General features: G+C 32.8%; 1 protein-coding gene and 1 pseudogene across 11 annotated transcripts in view; one reads left to right on the top strand and one right to left on the bottom strand.

Annotated features, from left to right (window-relative positions):
- Positions 1 to 7,670, top strand: part of LOC137244238 (inositol-3-phosphate synthase-like) — a 142,818-nt pseudogene extending 135,148 nt beyond the window's left edge.
- The window catches only part of Obsc (Obscurin), a 2,548,720-nt gene continuing 2,525,879 nt past the window's right edge, over positions 719 to 23,559 (bottom strand). For all 11 annotated transcript variants that reach the window (XM_067772951.1, XM_067772955.1, XM_067772952.1 and 8 more), the window contains 2 exons: positions 1,329 to 1,434; positions 719 to 1,034 (listed from right to left, as the gene is read on the bottom strand). In XM_067772951.1, the coding sequence (XP_067629052.1) occupies positions 891 to 1,034; positions 1,329 to 1,434 (250 nt within the window). In that variant the 3' untranslated portion in view covers positions 719 to 890. The remainder of the gene's footprint in view (positions 1,035 to 1,328; positions 1,435 to 23,559) is intronic.

Genomic DNA, 23,559 nt, shown 5'->3' with positions numbered 1-23,559 from the left:
TGAATATCAAAGAAAATGCATAGTAAGTAGCTGCGTGGCAAAATCAGAGCATGGTAGCGATGACCATAGCATTAAGCATAAATGCTCCTCTTCGTTCGTTTTTGTGGCTGAGTTGATTAATCAATATTATTTAGTCGAACAAGAAAATATTGCCGATTAATCGGCAACCGGAGCCGAAGCCGACATTCCGCCGGATTCTAATGAATTGTTTTATAAAAGTGATCTTCAGCGGGGAACGTTTGCTTATCCATGTTGTTGTTATTGTAGCGATAAGGACACTCCCCAAAGGTTTTCGGGAATGTTATCGATGCTGATGGTCCTTTGCCAGATGTAGATCGTACGTCCCGGTAACAAGCACCATTAGTATGACCACTTAAAACCTTCTAGGCTATACCGTCCTCCCACCCCCTAGATCCATGAGGAACTTGGGGTTGTCAAAGCCTCGGTGATTCGCCACCGGTAGGTGAGGTAGACAATTGGGTTGGAGAAGCTATAAATTGCGCTGGTAACCCCTTGTAAGGGTTGCGCTACACAACCCCTTTTATCAATTTGGTATTTTAGTCACCTCTTACGATAGGTTATCCATCGGAGCCACTGGTAACTATTTTACGGTCGTCCTTATAAAACAAATAGACGGGCATAGCAACCCAAAAAAAAAAAAAAACAGATATCAAGTTTTGGCCCGGTTGAAGACAGTCGAACAGTGAAAGATTTCGAGTTCAGTATACAACCAATTTGTATTGTATATTTCTCCAGACTCACGTGTAGTTCTATATGCGGAATCGTCAAAATTACAGAAAACGGTGAAGAATCCTTATTCTAAGTAGGTTACAGGCATCTTTAAAACATGATGGAAATACATATACATATATACTGAGCCCTGTAGCAAATCAGAAAGAGGCATATAGTTCTTCTTGTATGCTATTCGAGCGTAAAAGCTGAGTTGATGTTGGTCCTCCATTTAAAGACTGAGTAAATGTTTGAGACGATGAAGCGAGATTTTCCTTTGCAGTTTTATACATGTCAGCATAATCCTGTAAACAATTAACAAAGATATAATAATAAAGTCCTGCATAAGATACTTAGGAAGTTCACAAAGTGTATTATTGACGCTATTTCTAACTTCTGCTGTTGAAATAGTACAGTTGTATAGGCGAACATGTGAACATCCTGTGCTATTTGATGTACTATTGTGTATTCTATTCACCCACTTAATCAACTGTTTAGCAGAAGAGCAAATAGTACAAAATATAAATATAAATGCCTGCGATTTAAAGAAATGCGATAAATAGTACATATTGTGAACTTCCGAACTATGTTATTCATACCTTAAGACGATTTCCAAGAAAAACGGCTCTTTCCCTCTTCTTTATCATGTAGTCGGAAGACATAAGCCATCTGTGTTCTAAGCAATCTTCAGAATATGGTCGTTTCCTTTAAAAATAAATACAGGAAAAAAAATACAATAATCCATTATAGGTAAGTGTATCAAAAAACAGAAAAGTAAAATTTTGCGGTTGAATTCAGCAAGAAATTGATAGGCAGTTCCGCTAGATGGTAAGAACTGCATTGCACTTATATGCATTATAAAAAATTCAAACATTTAGGTAACATAGTTTATTCATTTTAAGGGTACAACATTGATAGTATTCCATTAAACTTCGGGTGCATTCTCTATGAATGTGCAAAGGCTATATTCGCTGATCCGGCATAAGGTGCCTACACGACATGGATAAATGCGAGGCAATTGAAAATGTCCCTAATGGAAAACATTAGGCATAAATTTTTTTAATTTCCAGCGAGTTACTCGCCACTCGCAGCAGGCTGGTGGCCCTTATTATATTTATCCTCTTTGCCCCGACTCTGTCAATGCGGTCGTTTCTAAACTCTTGATAACCATTTGAAATAATTTTAGCGTTACAAGTATGTGGTTTGAGCCACGTTTCTGTAGAGGTGATAATGTTATATTTGCAGTGAATCGATTTTAAATAAAAGTTCGTTAATTTGGTATTCAAGCCTCTATTATTTTGATAATAAATGTTCACTTAGTTTATTGAAGCGTCATTATTACTCGAAACCGCGTCTAACCCGGCATTTTTGTATTCGGCTTATACTCAAATTCCCACACCAGAACACTGGATGGCCAGAAAAAGCTGTTCGACAAAGTGCCAAAGTCTTTTACGAATACGTCAATTCTAAAAGACGAAATATCCCTTTCATATATGAATTAAAATTTTCTTATTACTACATTATCAGCTTTCATTTTCGACGGAATGTAGGCCTTTAAGTTGTCCTCAGTAGTATCATTTTCAAAACGAGCTCGAAAATTTTTCTCCAACGCGGACTGGCTGATAATGGCCTAGCTGTGAACAATTAAAGCACCGTATATCTTAATCAGAAGAATTTGATTTTTATCGACGAATCCGGCAGCTTACATTAGATGCATCTGACGCAGAATTGACAGCAGTGGGATTATAGACCAAAACAGCAGTGGGATTATAGACCAATCCCACTTCTGAATTTTAAAGACTAAAATCAGACCAAATTAGATGTACATATGTATATTCTAGTTCTTTATTTAAACGTCATGCTTTTTTCAAATTACCGAAAAAAAATATCACAAGATATTCAAAATTTTCTGTGTCTAAATTCCAAACCTTTATACAGTATTTTAAAGTGTTTCACAATACAGTATTACACTAGTATTAAACCATTAAAACATTATGTGCATGGGCGTTTATTTGCAAAATATTTATTTGGAAACGCGCAAAAACAATAACATCTTCCGATGTTGCTACTCTGCTTGTTCAGCTAATACTAAACGAAAGGGAATAATAATGTGGGTGAAGTGAGCACGAATAATTGAGGGGGTGTGTGGAATAACGGTATAACTCAAGAATCAAACTTTTGAGAAAAGTGAAAAAACTTAACAATGCAGGTAAAAATAACTTTATAATAATCCTACTTGGCAGGATTTTAGATAGTATGATTCTTTGATAAGATCCAGTTTTGTGATGATAAGAAACTGAATATAAGGATTTTCTTTTGAGCATTATAACACACGATGATATCGAAACTTGCATTACAAAATTTGATTCGAGTTACAAAAGGAACCAATTTCTTAAAAATAATTTAAATTATATTCCACCAAAGGAAATTTTTCTGGGCTTTAATCAGTATCACAAAAAGTGCTATTTTCATTATGTTCCAATTATAAATACCATTGAAGTCTTAATGCGCGATAAAGACTATTTCAGTCGTTTCGAGGAATCCAATCTTTTTCATAAAAATGTTTACTCTGATTATAATAATGGGTCCATATATACCAAAAATCGTTTTTTCAACGGGGACTCAAAATGAATCGAATTACTGATGTTTCAAGATGCTTTTGAAAACTGTAATCCTTTGGGATCTTCGAAAAAGAAACATAATATAGTGGGCGTGTATATGGTTACCGGCAACGTTCCAAGTAAATATAGATCTAACATAAATAATATTCAGCTTGTCTTGTTATGTAAAGACAGTTTTATTAAAACTTTCGGATTTGACAATGTTCTTAAACCTTTAATTTGTGATTTAATCATGGTTCAACTATATGGTTGGCTCATCTGCAAAGCAACAAAATATGTCTGTTCAACTTGTCAAAATCTGTGTATTGGTGTTGGTGCGAATGGTATGGAATGGAAACACAAAACTCAGCAGTTTTTGTATGTGTAAGAAAATGTTGCCAATGTGTTGGTTTCATTTTGAGTTTGCCATCTCCTTTTGACAATCCCATCGGCCATGCAATGAAATAAATAAAATCAGCTGATGAGATGAGCCAACCATATAATTGAACCATGGATTTAATCGAATTGAAAAAAACTGGAATAAATATTATGGTTAACAGCTCTGTTCAAAACTATCGCGGTAGTGTATTTGCTATGCTTGGTGATAATTTAGGGAGTCATCAAATTGGTGGCTTCACCGAAAACTTCAGTACTAGCAAATATACATATATGCCGATATTGTTTATATACCCGAGAGTCACTAAAAGCTTTTGAGCCTCAAATTTCTAAAGAGCGTACTCCAAAGCATTACAACTAATGCCTTACTGAAGGTGCAATAGTATGGGGGTAATGAGAAACTCCTGTCTAAACCAACTCGGTTATTATCATGTATGTGAAGGTCTTCCACCCTGCTTATCGCACGATTTATTTGAAGGCATAATTCCATTTGACTTAATGGACGTATTAAAATATTTTATTAAATTAGGTATAATTACAATTGATAATTTAAATGTGAGTTTCTCATCTTTGCGCAACAAGTTTAAGTTATCCTTTTCTTTTCCAATCATTGATTTTAATATGAAGAAAATGTTGCCAATGTGCTGGTTTCATTTTGAGTTTGCCATCTCCTTTTGACAATCCCATCGGCCATGCAATGAAATAAATAAAATCAGCTGATGAGATGAGCCAACCATATAATTGAACCATGGATTTAATCGAATTGAAAAAAACTGGAATAAATATTATGGTTAACAGCTCTGTTCAAAACTATCGCGGTAGTGTATTTCAGTACTAGCAAATATACATATATGCCGATATTGTTTATATACCCGAGAGTCACTAAAAGCTTTTGAGCCTCAAATTTCAAAAGAGAGTCCTACAAAGCATTACAACTAATGCCTTACTGAAGGTGCAATAGTATGGGGGTAATGAGAAACTCCTGTCTAAACCAACTCGGTTATTATCATGTATGTGAAGGTCTTCCACCCTGCTTATCGCACGATTTATTTGAAGGCATAATTCCATTTGACTTAATGGAAATATTAAAATATTTTATTAAATTAGGTATAATTACAATTGATAATTTAAATGTGAGTTTCTCATCTTTGCGCAACAAGTTTAAGTTATCCTTTTCTTTTCCAATCATTGATTTTAATATGAAGAAAATACCTGGAAAATCTGATGATGTATGCCACTTTCTTTTCTTAATGCCTATAATATTTTTGAATAGAGTTTTAGAATTTAATGATTCCGTTTGGAAATTTTTCGCAACAATGATTGAAATATCCAGTTTAATATGTAGCTCAGAAATAAATGAAAGTCAAATTTGTTTGCTTTCACATTATATATATGTATACATGGAGTACAGAAAAGAATGTTTTCAAAAATTGAATTTACGTCCAAAACATCATTACATCTGTCACTATCCAGATTTAATTAGGAAATTTGGGCCATTAACTCATTTCTGGACAATGAGATTTCAGCATAAGCATCAATATTTCAAAAGAATTTCAAAAACAACAAGGAATTTTAAAACTATAACATTAACATTGTCTGAAAAACACCAGCAGATACAAGCTAGTATTTTTGGAGATAGATTTAAATTAAGGATTATATGTGATAATGCCGAACTTCTTGTAGAGAACATGTTTAATTTTAACTTACCAGAAGAATTTTCTTTTGTCACTAAAAAAAATTCTTATAATAATACAGATTTTGAAGAAAATAATTTTATTTTAACCGAATCTAGTGATGAGGGAACTAGAACAGTATTAAACATTTTTTCTATTCATTTAAATAAAAGTTATATGGATATTATATTTTATGGAGAATATATTAAAATGTGCTATAATTACAAAACAGTCATGTATGAAAGTTTTGGTGATCAAGCTTAAGTTATAGTTTGGTTAATATTAAGGGTATTTAATTAACGCTCCATTAAAAATGTTTTACTCAAGAAATCAGTATTATCTATGTCTATTTTCAATGTTTGTTGCAAAAAACTAAGTAAAGTAGATGTTGAAAATATAATAATTTTAAGCTTTTTAGTTTTAATATATAATTTACGATCGACGAAGGTAAAAGTTTGCATTTATTTACATATATAAACAAAAAATTTACATAACAATTTCCTTTGCAGGGAATATGCTTGGTATTCAAAGATCGAAATTAGTTTTAGAAAGTGATGGCACAGAAATTTGTAGTGACGGTATTCTGCAATACTATCTGAAAAGTAATTCATTATTTATGTTATTAGGAGATGAGAAATGGGTTCAGTGCTCAGCTGCTACAAAAGTTGATTCATCGAACATAGTAGATACTCAAATTATTAAGAGAACAACTTTAACCGAAGAGGGTCCAACAATGTCAATCATATCTTCAATTTTATCTCCAGCATGGACGCAGGCTCCTCCAGTGAATATTTTCTCATGTCAATTCCGACTGATACAACTGATGGTTCTTAATGTACAACGCTCACAATGTCGAGCAGTGCTATGACATCGAGCTCAGATACGACTGCACAAGAAAAAATATTTTTTGAACACTTTCAAATACCGTGGGAGAAGATACCATCCGATATATTGAATTAGCTTAATAATGGGAAAAAGTTGGGGAAAAAATTAAATACTTTTGCAAACATTTTAGTTGACGAAATGCGCACATTTTCGTTTTATATTCCAATGGGGATTCTTCGATCAGTAACCCAGAAGCCGTCACAAAATACTTCGATTCTCTGCTCGAAAAGGACAGCGACAGTAATATAATCTCAGTAACGACATCACCACTTTTGACGATAATGCGGAATCGAAATTATTTTCTGAATCGTTCACCAAATGCTAAGCCGAAAATTTGGCATCAAATATTCCTTTCAAAAAAGACGACAATCAAATATATTCAAAAACACATGCGTCTCATGGGAAATACCACAAGTTCCTGAAAATGAGTTGAAAATTATTAAACATAAACAAAATTAATTAAAAAGTTTATTTCCAAATGGACCAGAATTACAGCAGATGGAGTTAATTAAGTCCCACATGAAGGACTGTTTCCCAATGCAAAGGAGACTGTTCAATAGTATGGACCCAGCGCCTTCTATAAACGACATCAAAGTAGAATGGCCATATATTTTTAATGAGGATTGCTTGCATCAGCATTTCCAGCAATTAATGAACATCGATGTAAACATCTTTTGTAGAAAGTTCGAGCTGTCAGAAAATAAATTACAAACATTTTTAGTAACTAACGGCAATGCAACCTTGGACAGTTTGGACTCCAACAAGGCAATTGTTTCCGGCTTTACTAAATATTTTGGCGAAGATCCAGAGTTCCTTTTCATGAATTTTGAGGTAAGTTCTTTCAGAATGTTATTGAAATGATTTAATTGTAATTATAATTATTTTTTGTCTCATTTTCAGATAGGGGTCACACCGGAAGTTATAGTACAGCAAAAAAAAACAAATGCACCTGTCATAACATTCACCAGTAAGATTTTTAACATATTAGGTCTGTTCAATAACATAAAATGTTTAACGGAATTTACTATTTATTGTTTTTTATATGATAAATGACAGAAATGCGTAAGTTCCAGTGATTTTTTGTTATTAGACGGACCTATTTATTTGGTTGTGGTCGACATGTGTATGTTATTTGTAACATCTAAAAATATTCTTTTGTTTTCACTGTATAGAACGCGAGGGAGCTGAAAAGCCAGATGCATTAATATTCATAGATAAGATCGCAGTAGCTGACTATTCGCCAAGCGATGAAGTTTTAAAGTTAATAAGGGAAGTCGTTAACTATTACTTTGTTTTTAACAAAATGTATCCAAAAGAAATTTCTCAAACGCTGGAATTTCTCGTCCGGTATTGCTACAAGCATTATCCACACCAAACGCGCGGATTAAAAGAACATAAACAACATCCAAAAAGAAAATAACCTTATTTCCAAAATTAATATCATGGAATAAGTCAGTGATTAACGTATGTATGTATTTCTTTTGAATTTTTTTTCTAGATATGTTAATTAAATAGATATAAGTAAAATATGATGTACAGCATAATATGCTTGTAAATACTAAGATAAAAAAACATTGAATTATATGTGTAAATTTCAAAACAAACAATTTGAATAAATATATCTTTAAATTTCTATAAAATAAATAAACTTATTGTACCCCACCATTGGAGGAAATGCACCATTGAACACTCGGTTAGTAAACTTCTTAAATAGGTTAGTAATTTTTACACATTTTGGTAGTAATATTTTACGCATTTGATTAGTTGATTCCTCCGCACTTTGTTAGTGAATGTACAAAGTGCGTATCGCCGCAATTATTAAACGAGGCTACTTCTCTGCGGGCAAATTTTTCGTAAATTTACATGATTTTTTTTAAGAGTGTATGTATGGATATAGCCAAAGCCATTGTGATATACAGAAACGAGAAATAAATGAGCAACTATTAGAGAAGGCTGTTCGCGACAATAAGAGGAATAGTCTAGATAATGGGAGAAATAGTTGGGAGAAATAGTAAAACGGCGCAGTCAAAGTGATGAAGAATCCGTTTGATTTTAACACGTTATAAGTAAAGTACGCGAATACATTGTGAAGTTACATACATTGTGACGTTATAAGTAAAGTACGCGAATACATTGCGAAGTTCTACTACCATAGTAGAGATGTTAATAAAAAGCATTTTCAACATAAAACATTTGTAAATATTTATTTGCAAGTTCAGTGATTCAAACGATAACAGAAGGCGTAGAGTTATTGAGAAATTCTTAAGATTCGTAACAGGGCTCACTCGATCATAAATCTGGCTTAGCTCGGAGAAAATAGATGATATTTGTTTATTTCTTTCAAGCCTTATGACAGACTGAATAACGTCGCGACTGTGCTTGGTGTGGCCTTCATAAATAGCCACCGTACTATCTATATTGATGTGAAGATTTCATATATGAAAAAAAAAAAACAAATTTCAGAAGCTTGTAAAAACAGCTAATTTATTTTCTTTTTATAACTCATATGTTTTAGTTGTGATTTCAATGATTGATATATTGGTTAAATCTGTTAAAATAAACACAAAATAAATGCAAGGCGCGATAACCTCTGAAGAGATTTTGGGTCGTGCTTCTAATACAATTCGCGTCGTGTTCCTTTTTTAAACTTTCCCACAAATTTGCGGGAAGGGACCTATGTACATGTTTTATGCCGACTTTGAACTTCAAAGCTGTTCGTCCATATCATATTTCGTCGAAGAAACTATTAACCTTATTAATCAGTTTTAGTTTTAATACATTTTTTTCTAAAGTGACAGCCTTTGTACCAGAACAAAACAAACAAACAAGAAATAAAAGAAAGTAACAGTCCTATTCTGTGTACTTGACAAATTCACCATCTTGCTTATTTGTCAAGTTTGACAATTTATCAAGTAATTGCTATTCTATGTAAAAAATAAAAAGCTTTTTCACTGACGAATTGTCAATAAGTCAAACGCTCTTGCTAATTTAATTTATACGGATAAATTTAAATTAGAATTCTGTTATTGTGAGATCGAGAGAAAATGGAAGAATATTTGTTACTTTTGCTATTATTGTGGGAAGATCCTCCTGGGGTTTTTGGGGGTAATTTCGGGATGGTGTTTCAGACTCCCTCGGGGTCCTCCCGAGGTCACTTAGGGGTCGTTCTGGGATCTTTTTGGGGACTCTCTCAGAGTCATATGGGTGGCTTTCCGGAATGGTTTTGGGGACTACATCGGGTCCTCTCGGGGTCATTTGGGGGACATTATGGGATGGTTTTGGGACCTCACGCGGGGTAATTTGGGAGACATTCTGGAATGGTTTTGGGGACTCCCTCGGGGTCATTTGGGGATCATTTTGGGATGGTTTTGGTGACTCCTGCGGGGTCATTTGGGGGACATTCTGGGATGGTTTCGGGGACTCCCCCGGGGTCATTGGGGGGACATTCCGGGAGGACGTTCAAGCAAGTCTTTCACAATTGTTTCACGAAAACTCTTTAATCTACTTCCCACCGAAACACGTACTTTACGGAATCTTCGGCAATTTACAGAAAGTGTTAAGTCCTTCCTCTTAGGCCTCGCACACAATGAAATCGTAGTTTTGCTTCGGCCAGCTACATAAACCGTTTTTAATAACAAATACTTCATAATTTTTCTGGTAATTGCTTTTCCTTTCATTTACCCATGGGTTTGTTGGAATTTTAGCTAAATCTAATAAATGAATGAATGAATGAATTTAGGTGTTGTGTTATACGCTGCCGGATGGCTCAAGATGTTTGCTCGCTGCGCCGCTATGTGGACGTTATACCGCAATATGCGAATGGTTGTGTAATCGTGCTTTTTCTGCTCCTCAGTTAGCGAATCCTCTTCTTGCTCTCTTTCTTATGCGTCCTGGGTTATGGCTTACTGCACGCACGTATATATTTCTGCATAAGAGAAATTTGCTTGTTTGCATTAACTACCTTTTATATATGGCTTACCCATTCCTACCTTCGGGGCTCTTTTTTGCTTGTTGTTCGTTTGGCTGTTTGTTTGAAAAAGGCCGGAAATCGAACAACGTAGAGTTAGCTGTGACAGCCATTTGCAACCATGGAGTTCTCGCAAATTTTGGTGACTTTGTTTGTCAAGCATGGTTGCACCAATCCCAAACCATTTCTTTTTAGACTTATAGCGTTTTCTTTTCTGAAATAAATTGTTGCTTAAGTAAATGGTAAAGCCTTAATAGAGTTACCCCCAACCCAGAAAATTTTCAACATTTATAGTGCATGCAAAAAACGTAAATGGCTACCCTGTATTAGCTGATTTTCACAAACGCGCTGTCAATGATAATAAAAATTCATTACCAATTATTTCCTTCATTTCAATTTTCTTCGCTAAAATTTTGTGAAGTTACGAAAATAAATTGTCGCGATCAGCTCGTTGGCAGAGTTGCACTGCCACATCGCTATTTTATGCAGGGTAAAAGTGTAACGCTTTTGCATTGCGAGCAAGCAACAATTTTCACAAAAGAACGAAATACCCCGTAAATACGTTACCTGCTTTTTAGAATAGAACAAAATATATTAACAACCCTTGCGTGGCGCACAAAACGAGTAACACTTTTGCCAGAAAAGAAAACGCTATTAACTACAGGCTGGTAGGTACCCATCTCACGTAACAGATCTTAAACATGTAGACCACCGGCACTTGGTAAAGTATCGAGGAAAAGTATCGATATTTTACTCAGTAAATGGAAATGAGCATCGATTACGAAATATTCGAGTATTTCTTGGAAAAGTATCGATATTACTCACTTAGTACTCGTATCTTACTATCACTAATTATATGTGCATCGGAGACATGGGTTTTGGAAGGTATGGGTAGGCACATTAATATTAAAAATTATTAACTGTTTCGAAGCGATAAGGTGGATATGAAATGTGGTGGTGTAGCAATTTACTGTAAGATTAGTATTAACGTAAAGCCTATCTGCAAGTCGTTGGATTCATGCACTGAGGATATGTGTGTTGCACGATGCATCTACCAAAGTCTCTGTCTCCACACACAAAACAAAATAGTCCTGACTCGTTATTTGCTACTTTCTCTCAGTATATTGTAGACTATGATAGCATTATTTTTTGTGGTGACTTCAATGTTAATCTCCTTGTTCGTGACTCGTTTAGGAATAATATGTTAAATAATATATCTAGTGCTGGCCTTAGTGTTGTCAATATGGATGTACCGTATGAATTGCTGTCCTAGCCTTATATTTTATTGATTCTGACCCTGCCGTTGTTTTAAAATTTGACCAGATACCATTCCTATCAGATCATGACCTTGTCTTTTGTTCCTTAGACCTAGAACTCAACCACTGTTATATTGTATTTTTACTTTTAGAGATTACCGCTCACTTGACTACAATGCTCTTTGTTGTGATTTGTATAATGTTGGGAAATGTTACTGCTGATGAAAAGCTTGAGTTTTTCAACAGCAAAATTCAGAATGCCTTCAGCATGCATGTCCCTACTAGATCAAGTAGATCTAGGAATTTCTCATGTGCGTGGATTAATAACCAAGTCATTGCGATAGCTAAGGTACGCAATAAGGCAGACCATACGGGAAAGCCGTCAGAAATATCGCTACTCAGACTATAAGAAGGGAGAAAAGTAGATTCTATACCTCAAGGCTAAATCCGTAGCTGCCTCCTAAAGCTCTCTAGCGCAATTAAAAAATTCTGCATCACAACATCCAGGTTTCCAGAGTAGTGGAATTAGGCTACAGTAAGACCCATTCCCAAGAAAGGGGCTGTAACCTCGGTTTCTGATTATCGACCTATTAGTATTTTACCAGGGTTTTAGAGCTAAGCATAGTTGTACAACTGCACTACTTTAAAAAGTTTATGACATTCACATATCCTTTGATAAAATCAACTCACGTTGCTCTGTTTATTAGATTTTTCTCAAGCATTTGATCCCGTAGATCACGCGTTACTTGCTTACAAACTTCGAACTTATTTTGCTTTTTCTGAATGTGCTCTGATGATTATAGCAAGTTATTTAACGGGTACATCTCAATGTGTTAATGATTAATTAATAACTGGTAATGAAATTTCCAGGATAAAGTACCCAACCCAAGGAGCTCCACAGTAGTGCTGCAAAAGTATCGATATAAATATCGATACCAGGTTCGTGGTGCGATTATCGATGTTTTTTTCTAAATATCGAGTACGTTATTCCCATTTCTTATTCCTTTTTCTAGCGGCAGAATTACCAGCGTCTAAAACTTTGGTAAGACAAATAAAACATGAATAAATAAAATTACATACATTATGTCAGATTTGTATTTATTTTAGATGAATACCTAACAAGTTGGTGGCCTGAATATTGAAAAATTCTTACAAAAGTTCAATGTGAAAGTTACGTTATTTTTTTCATATTATATACACATATATACATGTATTCGTATATGTAGATATACACGCAACAGAAGACATCATTGAGTTTGAAGACGAAAATTGTGTTGCCAAAAAGCTACGAAGTACAAAGTCAAGCATTTGGACCCAGTTTGACAAAATCAGTAATACTATTGCAAAAAATTTATACAACTATTGGTAATATGTCCAATTTGTTTCACCATCTAGAACGATCGCATACAACTGGAAATTTAGATTCAAAAAGCTCGCCAAATAAGATTAATTTTTATATGGAAAAACATATGAAGATCCATCATCACGTAAAAGGCTTTTGCCAGCACCCTACTGAGGTTTAGCCACCGCAGACGTTCGACCTTTTCCCATAGTGGATGACAAATGGTGTCGTAACTTTGTATATACCTTCAAATGGTAAATTTACAACTTTTTTAAATAAAAATTATCTTTGAAATAACTAGCCGATCTCGAAAATTTATGTGTCACTAAATCTTATAAATAAATAAAAAGAAGATAAACAACTTTTAGTACTTCCATTTATATAAATGGACCAAAATGATGAACAAAAATATAAATAAAAACAACTAAGGACGGAACTGTCTTCGGCTGTGCCGAAGACTTAATACCTTTCATCAATGGGGCTGAACAATAATCTTATCCCATTCGTAATCTCCAAATAATGCGCTGTATAAGATAAGAAATATATAGTGAACAGATGTACATACCTAAACGATTTTAAGATAAATATAAAAAAATGGCAAAAAACCCCCCTTATCTGAACGATCGGTTGTATGGGATATATATTATATATAGCTCCGATCGAAATGATTTTTACAGGAAATTTTCTATGATATATTAGAATATATATCACCAAGTTTCACGTTTTTATATTGGAAACTAAGGGAGAAATGGCCAAAAAAAATTCTATCTGAACGAGCGGTTGTATGGAATAGGTATATACTATATACATATAGCTCCGATCAAAGTGATTTTTTCAGGAAATCTTCTATGATATATTAGAATAAATATCACCAAGTTTAACGTTTTTATATTGGAAATTAAAGGAGAAATGGCTAAAAATCTTTCTATCTGAAAGATCGGTTGTATGGGATATATATTATATATAGCTCCGATCAAAATGATTTTTTCATTAAATCTTCTATGATATATTGGAATAAATATCACAAAGTTTAACGTTTTTATATTGGAAATTAAGGGAAAAATTGCCAAAAATCTTTCTATCTGAACGATCGGTTGTATAGGATATATACTATATATAGCTCCGATCAAAGTGATTTTTTCAGAAAATCTTCTATGATATATTGAAATATATATCACCGAGTTTCACGTTTATACTTTCTAAATTAAGTGAGAAATGGCTAAAAATCTTTCTATCTGAACGATCGGTTGTATGGGATATAACTATATATTGCTCCGATCAAAGTGATTTTTTTAGGATATCTTCTATGATATATTATAATATATATCACCGAGTTTCACGTTTATACTTTCTAAATTGCGGCAGGAATGACTAAAATCGTCTTATCTGAACCATCGGTTGTATGGGATATATATGTTATAGTGGTCCGATCCTACCGGATCCGACAAATGTCTAATATAATACAAAAATAATCTTTGTGCCAAATTTCATTGCGATATCTCAAAATTTGAGGGACGAGTTTGAGTTCAAACAGACAGACGGACGGACAGACGGACATGGCTATATCAACTCAGTTCGTCACCCTGATCAATTCGGTATACTTAATGGGAGTTTATCTTCTATATTTCTCAACGTTACAAACAACGGACCAAAGTTAATAGACCATTTCATGTTCATGAAAGGTATAAATATTGTTACGAATATTAGCAACACTAAGGGGTACTGTCATCTCTAAGCGATGGTAAGAGTGATTTGTATGCACATCCATAAATCAATCATTATGTATGTACATAAACGAATCAATCATTAGGTCTACACATATGTACGTACACGCAGCGGAGAAGCAACGCACAAACACATGCAGATATCTTATCTGAGATATGCAATTATAATTGGGGAAGTGTCGCTCACAAACACACATACGCCCATATACACGTACATCTGTAGTTATAATTATAACAGATAACCAACTAGTAGATTCTAGAACAGAAGCGCCTAGAAGATGCAACGAGGAAATCAAAGAGTATAAAAGGCAGCAATAGTAGAGGGGCTAAAATCAGTTTCGATTAAGCACGCTATCTGTCGAGCAATTGTAGAGTTATTTATTGTGAAGTACTTGAATAAAGGCCATTTTGCACTATTAATTATTGGAGTTATTTATTCAACAGTTTAGTTATTCGAACTTAGCAGAAGGTTGCAAATAAGAGGATTTGCAGTAAAATCGTTACAATATGAAAATTTCCTAAAATAGAAGAAAATGCAAAAAATTAATAGCAAGTTGCACAATAAATAAGTCATTAGGCAAAATATATCCAAAACAAAAAATTCAAAACCCATACAGTTAGTAAACTATCAACTCAAAGAATTATAGATTACGGATATAGCGAAAAACCAAAAACCAACTGGTTGGTATCGTATACTTATGGTTAAGGCGTTATGGTATGGCACCACTGCCCAATTACTTCCGTAAAGTTGGTTGGAACTGCTATTTTATATGGATATGGGTGTGGCAAGTTTGCCACGAGCGTTAGGTAAAGATTATATTATATAGTCTATTTATTGCGCTCCACCTTTATATTTTTGTTCCTCATAAACACTTTTACAGTGGTTATGTTAAAATTTGAATACCAATTTTTAACAAGATTATGTCTTTGTTTAAATAGACATTTTTCATGTCTTTTACTTACTTACTTAATTGGCGCTTAACCGTTTAAACGGTTATGGTCGTATAACAAGGCGCGGCTTTCGCTCCTTCTCTCTGCCAACCGGCGCCAATTGGTCACAGCAAGGGAGTTTAAATTGGTTTCCATCTGGTCCTTCCAACGGAGTGGGGGCCGCCTTCTACCTCTGCTTCCATTGGCGGGTTCCGATAGAAACACTTTCTTGGCCGGAGCGTCATCTTTCATTCGCATAACATGGCCTAGCCAGTGCAGCCGCTGCGTTTTAATTCACTGGAGTATGTTGATGTCTGCGTGTAGCTCGTACAGGTCATCGTTAAATCTTCTTCGGTACTCGCCATCGCCAACGCGTACACTGAGAGAAAATATGCATAGTAAAAACGAATAATTTTTACTTGATTGAAGTTTAATTATGTCCGTGTTCAAAAATAATACGATCAGACCAAAGTTTAATACGTACGTATTTAAATGCTGTTCAGAGAACCTTTAATCAGCTCCATCACGCTGGACCCCGCTTTGAAAAAATCCAAATTTTTTTTGTGATTTCTATAACTACAAACGATGCAATTGATTGTAGTGAAATTCATCTTTTTGTAGTTTTTATAGTTACTCCCAAAATATAATACATTGTGCGGAAACCAAGCAATTTCAGTAAATTTGGGTTTTTCATTTTGAAATACGTTTTAAATCGTTTGTAGTTTCTCATACGAAAAAAAATTTTTTTTGGTCCACAGGTTTCGGAGATATCGCTAACGCATCTCAAGAAAGCCAAGAACGCAGCAATTTGGAAGCACTAAAAGTACTTTTCCTATAACTAAAAACGATGATATTGATTGTAATGAAATTAATTTTTTTGTAATTCTTACAGTTACTCCCAAAATATAATACATTGTGCGGAAACCAAGCAATTTAAGTAAATTTGGTTTATTCTTTTTGAAATACGTTTTAAATCGCTTGTAGTTTTTCATAGGAAAACAATTTTTTTTTTTTGGTCCACAGGTTTCGGAGATATCGCTAACGCATCTCAAAAAAACCAAGAACGCAGCAATTTGGAAGCACTAAAAGTACTTTTTCTATAACTACAAACGACGAAATTGATTGTAGTGAAATTGATTTTTGGTAGTTTTTATAGTTACTCCGAAAATATAATACATGTGCGGAAACCAAGCAATTTAAGTAAATTTGGTTTATTCTTTTTGAAATACGTTTTAAATCGCTTGTAGTTTTTCATAGGAAAACAATTTTTTTTTTTTGGTCCACAGGTTTCGGAGATACCGCTAACGCATCTCAAAAAAACCAAGAACGCAGCAATTTGGAAGCACTAAAAGTACTTTTTCTATAACTACAAACGACGAAATTGATTGTAGTGAAATTGATTTTTGGTAGTTTTTATAGTTACTCCGAAAATATAATACATGTGCGGAAACCAAGCAATTTAAGTAAATTTGGTTTATTCTTTTTGAAATACGTTTTAAATCGCTTGTAGTTTTTCATAGGAAAAAAATTTTTTTTTTTGGTCCACAGGTTTCGGAGATATCGCTAACGCATCTCAAAAAAACCAAGAACGCAGCAATTTGGAAGCACTAAAAGTACTTTTCCTATAACTACAAACGATGAAATTGATTGTAATGAAATTCATTTTTTTTTTAGTTCTTACAGTTACTCCCAAAATATAATACATTGTGCGGAAACCAAGCAATTTAAGTAAATTTAGTTTTTTTCTTTTTGAAATACGTTTTAAATCGTTTGTAGTTTTTCATAGGAAAAAAAATTTTTTTTTGGTCCACAGGTTTCGGAGATATCGCTAAAGCATCTCAAGAAAACCAAGAACGCAGCAATTTGGAAGCACTAAAAGTACTTTTCCTATAACTAAAAACGATGAAATTGATTGTAATGAAATTCATTTTTTTGTAGTTCTTACAGTTACTCCCAAAATATAATACATTGTGCGGAAACCAAGCAATTTAAGTAAATTTATTTTTTTTCTTTTTGAAATACGTTTTAAATCGTTTGTAGTTTTTCATAGGAAAAATATTTTTTTTTTGGTCCACAGGTTTCGGAGATATCGCTAACGCATCTCAAGAAAACCAAGAACGCAGCAATTTGGAAGCACTAAAAGTACTTTTCCTATAACTAAAAACAGTGAAATTGATTGTAATGAAATTCATTTTTTGTAGTTCTTACAGTTACTCCCAAAATATAATACATTGTGCGGAAACCAAGCAATTTAAGTAAATTTAGTTTTTTTCTTTTTGAAATACGTTTTAAATCGTTTGTAGTTTTTCATAGGAAAAAAAATTTTTTTTGGTCCACAGGTTTCGGAGATATCTCTAACGCATCTCAAGAAAACCAAGAACGCAGCAATTTGGAAGCACTAAAAGTACTTTTCCTATAACTAAAAACGATGAAATTGATTGTAATGAAATTCATTTTTTTGTAGTTCTTACAGTTACTCCCAAAATATAATACATTGTGCGGAAACCAAGCAATTTAAGTAAATTTATTTTTTTTCTTTTTGAAATACGTTTTAAATCGTTTGTAGTTTTTCATAGGAAAAATATTTTTTTTTTTTTGGTCCACAGGTTTCGGAGATATCGCTAACGAATCTCAAGAACGCAGCAATTTGGAAGCACTAAAAGTACTTTTCCTATAACTAAAAACGATGAAATTGATTGCAGTGAAATTCATTTTTTTTGTAGTTTTTATAGTTACCCCGAAAATATAATACATTGTGCGGAAAACAAGCAATATAAGCAAATTTGGGTTTTATCTTTTTGAAATACGTTTTAAATCGTTTGTAGTTTTTCATACGAAAAACAATTTTTTTTTGGTCCACAGGTTTCGGAGATATCGCTAACGCATCTCAAAAAAACCAAGAACGCAGCAATCTGGAAGCACTAAAAGTACTTTTCCTATAACTATAAACGATGAAATTGATTGCAGTGAAATTCATTTTTTTTGTAGTTTTTATAGTTACCCCGAAAATATAATACATTGTGCGGAAAACAAGCAATATAAGCAAATTTGGGGTTTTCCTTTTTGAAATAAGTTTTAAATCGTTTGTAGTTTTTCATACGAAAAAAAATTTTTTTTTGGTCCACAGGTTTCGGAGATATCGCTAGCGCATCTCAAAAAACCAAGAACGCAGCAATTTGGAAGCGCTAAAAGTACCTGTCTTATAACGACAAACGATGAAATTGATTGCAGAAAAATTCATTTTTTTGTAGTTTTTATAGTTACTCCGAAAATATAATACATTGTGCGGAAACCAAGCAATTTAAGCAAATTTGAGTTTTTTCTTTTTGAAATAAGTTTTAAATCGTTTGTAGTTTTTCATTGTTTTCGTCCACAGGTTTCGGAGATATCGCTAACGCATCTCAAAAAAACCAAGAACGCAGCAATTTGGAAGCACTAAAAGTACTTTTCTTATAACTACAAACGGTGAAATTGATTGCAGTGAAATTCATTTTTTGTAGTTTTTATAGTTACTCCGAAAATATAATACATTGTGCGGAAACCAATCAATTTAAGCAAATTTGGGTTTTTTCTTTTTGAAATAAGTTTTGAATCGTTTGTAGTTTTTCATACGAAAAAAAAATTATTTTCGTCCACAGGTTTCGGAGATATCGCTAACGCATCTCAAAAAAACCAAGAACGCAGCAATTTGGAAGCACTAAAAGTACTTTTCTTATAACTACAAACGATGAAATTGATTGCAGTGAAATAAATTTTTTTGTATTTTTTATAGTTACTCCGAAAATATAATACATTGTGCGGAAACCAAGCAATTTAAGTAAATTTGGATTTTTTCTTTATGAAATATGTTTTAAATCGTTTGTAGTTTTTCATACGAAAAAAATTTTTTTTTTGGTCCACAGGTTTCGGAGATATCGCTAGCGCATCTCAAAAACGAAGAACGCAGCAATTTGGAAGCGCTAAAAGTACCTGTCTTATAACGACAAACGATGAAATTGATTGCAGAAAAATTCATTTTTTTGTAGTTTTCATAGTTACTCCGAAAATATAATACATTTTTCGGAAACCAAGCAATTTAAGCAAATTTGAGTTTTTTCTTTTTAAAATAAGTTTTAAATCGTTTGTAGTTTTTCATACGAAAAAAAATTTATTTCCGTCCACAGGTTTCGGAGATATCGCTAACGCATCTCAAAAAAACCAAGAACGCAGCAATTTGGAAGCACTAAAAGTACTTGTCTTATAACGACAAACGATAAAATTGATTGTAGTGAACTTCATTTTTTTGTAGTTTTTTTTAGTTACTCCGAAAATATAATACATTGTGCGGAAACCAAGCAATTTAAGTAAATTTGGATTTTTTCTTTATGAAATATGTTTTAAATCGTTTGTAGTTTTTCATACGAAAAAAATTTTTTTTGGTCCACAGGTTTCGGAAATATCGCTAACGCATCTCAAAAAAACCAAGAACGCAGCAATTGGGAAGCACTAAAAGTACTTTTCCTATAACTACAAACAATGAAATTGATTGTAGTGAAATTAATTTTTTGTAGTTCTTATAGTTACTCCGAATATATAATACATTGTTCGAAAACCAAGCAATTTAAGTAAATTTGGTTTTTTCTTTTTGAAATACGATTTAAATCGTTCGTAGTTTTTCATAGGAAATAAAATTTTTTTTGGTGCACAGGTTTCGGAGATATCGCTAAAGCATCTCAAGAAAACCAAGATGATGAAATTGATTGTAGTGAAATTCATTTTTTTCTAGTTTTTATAGTTACCCCGAAAATATAATACATTGTGCGAAAACCAAGCAATTTAAGTAAATTTGGGTTTTATATTTTTTAAATACGTTTTAAATCGTTTGTAGTTTTTCATACGAAAAAAAAATTTTTTTTTGGTCCACAGGTTTCGGAGATATCGCTAACGCATCTCAAAAAAACCAAGAACGCAGCAATCTGGAAGCACTAAAAGTACTTTTCCTATAACTAAAATCGATGAAATTGATTGCAGTGAAATAAATTTTTTGTAGTTTTTATAGTTACTCCGAAAATATAATACATTGTGCGGAAACCAAGCAATTTAAGTAAACTTGGGTTTTTTCTTTTTGAAATACGTTTTAAATCGTTTGTAGTTTTTCATACGAAAAAAAATTTTTTTTTGGTCCACAGGTTTCGGAGATATCGCTAACGCATCTCAAGAAAACCAAGAAAGCAGGAATTTGGAAGCACTAAAAGTACTTTTCCTATAACTACAAACGATAAACTTGATTGCAGTGAAATTCATTTTTTTGTAGTTTTTATAGTTACTCCGAAAATATAATACATTGTGCGGAAACCAAGCAATTTAAATAAATTTGGTTTTTTTAAATACGTTTTAAATCGTTTGTAGTTTTTCATAGGAAAAAAATTTTTTTTTGGTCCACGGGTTTCGAAGATATCGCTAACGTATCTCAAGAAAACCAAGAACGCAGCAATTTGGAAGCACTAAAAGTACTTTCCCTATATCTACAAACGATGAAATTGATTGTAGTGAAACTGATTTTTTGTAGTTCTTATAGGTACCCCGAAAATATAATACATTGTGCGGAAACCAAGCAATTTAAGTAAATTTGGTTTTTTCTTTTTGAAATACGTTTTAAATCGTTTGTAGTTTTTCATACGAAAAAAAATTTTTTTTGGCCCACAGGTTTCGGAGATATCGCTAACGCATCTCAAGAAAACCAAGAACGCAGCAATTTTGAAGCACTAAAAGTACTTTTCCTATAACTAAAAACGATGCAATTGATTGTCATGAAATTAATTTTTTTGTAGTTCTTACAGTTACTGTCAAAATATAATACATTGTGCGGAAACCAAGCAATTTAAGTAAATTTGGTTTTTTCATTTTGAAATACGTTTTAAATCGTTTGTAGTTTTTCATAGGAAAACAATTTTTTTTTTTGGTCCACAGGTTTCGGAGATATCGCTAACGCATCTCAAGAAAACCAAGAACGCAGCAATTTGGAATCACTAAAAGTACTTTTCCTATAACTAAAAACGATGAAATTGATTGTAGTGAAATTAATTTTTTTGTAGTTTTTATAGTTTCTCCGAAAATATAATACATTGTGCGGAAACCAAGCAATTTAAGCAAATTTGGGTTTTTTCTGTTTGAAATACGTGGTAAATCGTTTGTAGTTTTTCATACGAAAAAATTTTTTTTTTGGTTCACAGGTTTCGGAGATATCGCTAACGCATCTCAAAAAAACAAAGAACGGAGCAATTTGGAAGCACAAAAAGTACTTTTCCTATAACTACAAACGATGAAATTGATTGTAGTGAAATTAATTTTTTTGTAGTTTTTATAGTTACTCCGAAAATAAAATACATTGTGCGGAAACCAAGCAATTTAAATATTTTGGGTTTTTTCTTTTTGAAATACGTTTTAAATCGTTTGTAGTTTTTCATACGAAAAAAAATTTATTTTTGTCCACAGGTTTCGGAGATATCGTTAACGCATCTCAAAAAAACCAAGAACGCAGCAATTTGGAAGCACTAAAAGTACTTTTCTTATAACTACAAACGATGAAATTGATTGCAGTGAAATTAATTTTTTTGTATTTTTTATAGTTACTCCGAAAATATAATAGATTGTGCGGAAACCAAGCAATTTAAGTAAATTAGGATTTTTTCTTTATGAAATATGTTTTAAATCGTTTTTCATAGGAAAACAATTTTTTTTTTGTCCACAGGTTTCGGAGATATCGCTAACGCATCTCAAGAAAACCAAGAACGCAGCAATTTGGAAGCACTAAAAGTACTTTTCCTATAACTACAAACGATAAACTTGATTGCAGTGAAATTCATTTTTTTGTAGTTTTTATAGTTACTCCGAAAATATAATACATTGTGCGGAAACCAAGCAATTTAAATAAATTTGGCTTTTTTAAATACGTTTTAAATCGTTTGTAGTTTTTCATAGGAAAAAAATTTTTTTTTGGTCCACGGGTTTCGAAGATATCGCTAACGTATCTCAAGAAAACCAAGAACGCAGCAATTTGGAAGCACTAAAAGTACTTTCCCTATATCTACAAACGATGAAATTGATTGTAGTGAAATTGATTTTTTGTAGTTCTTATAGGTACCCCGAAAATATAATACATTGTGCGGAAACCAAGCAATTTAAGTAAATTTGGTTTTTTCTTTTTGAAATACGTTTTAAATCGTTTGTAGTTTTTCATACGAAAAAAAATTTTTTTTGGCCCACAGGTTTCGGAGATATCGCTAACGCATCTCAAGAAAACCAAGAACGCAGCAATTTTGAAGCACTAGAAGTACTTTTCCTATAACTAAAAACGATGCAATTGATTGTCATGAAATTAATTTTTTTGTAGTTCTTACAGTTACTGTCAAAATATAATACATTGTGCGGAAACCAAGCAATTTAAGTAAATTTGGTTTTTTCATTTTGAAATACGTTTTAAATCGTTTGTAGTTTTTCATAGGAAAACAATTTTTTTTTTTTGGTCCACAGGTTTCGGAGATATCGCTAACGCATCTCAAGAAAACCAAGAACGCAGCAATTTGGAATCACTAAAAGTACTTTTCCTATAACTAAAAACGATGAAATTGATTGTAGTGAAATTAATTTTTTTGTAGTTTTTATAGTTTCTCCGAAAATATAATACATTGTGCGGAAACCAAGCAATTTAAGCAAATTTGGGTTTTTTCTGTTTGAAATACGTGGTAAATCGTTTGTAGTTTTTCATACGAAAAAATTTTTTTTTGGTTCACAGGTTTCGGAGATATCGCTAACGCATCTCAAAAAAACAAAGAACGGAGCAATTTGGAAGCACAAAAAGTACTTTTCCTATAACTACAAACGATGAAATTGATTGTAGTGAAATTAATTTTTTTGTAGTTTTTATAGTTACTCCGAAAATAAAATACATTGTGCGGAAACCAAGAAATTTAAATATTTTGGGTTTTTTCTTTTTGAAATACGTTTTAAATCGTTTGTAGTTTTTCATACGAAAAAAAATTTATTTTTGTCCACAGGTTTCGGAGATATCGTTAACG

This window comes from Eurosta solidaginis, chromosome 3 (assembly GCF_040869045.1).
Source record: "Eurosta solidaginis isolate ZX-2024a chromosome 3, ASM4086904v1, whole genome shotgun sequence".
NCBI classification, from domain to species: Eukaryota; Metazoa; Arthropoda; class Insecta; order Diptera; family Tephritidae; genus Eurosta; species Eurosta solidaginis.
Note: the sequence above shows the minus strand (reverse complement) of the source record. Positions and strands in the feature narration are given on the sequence as shown.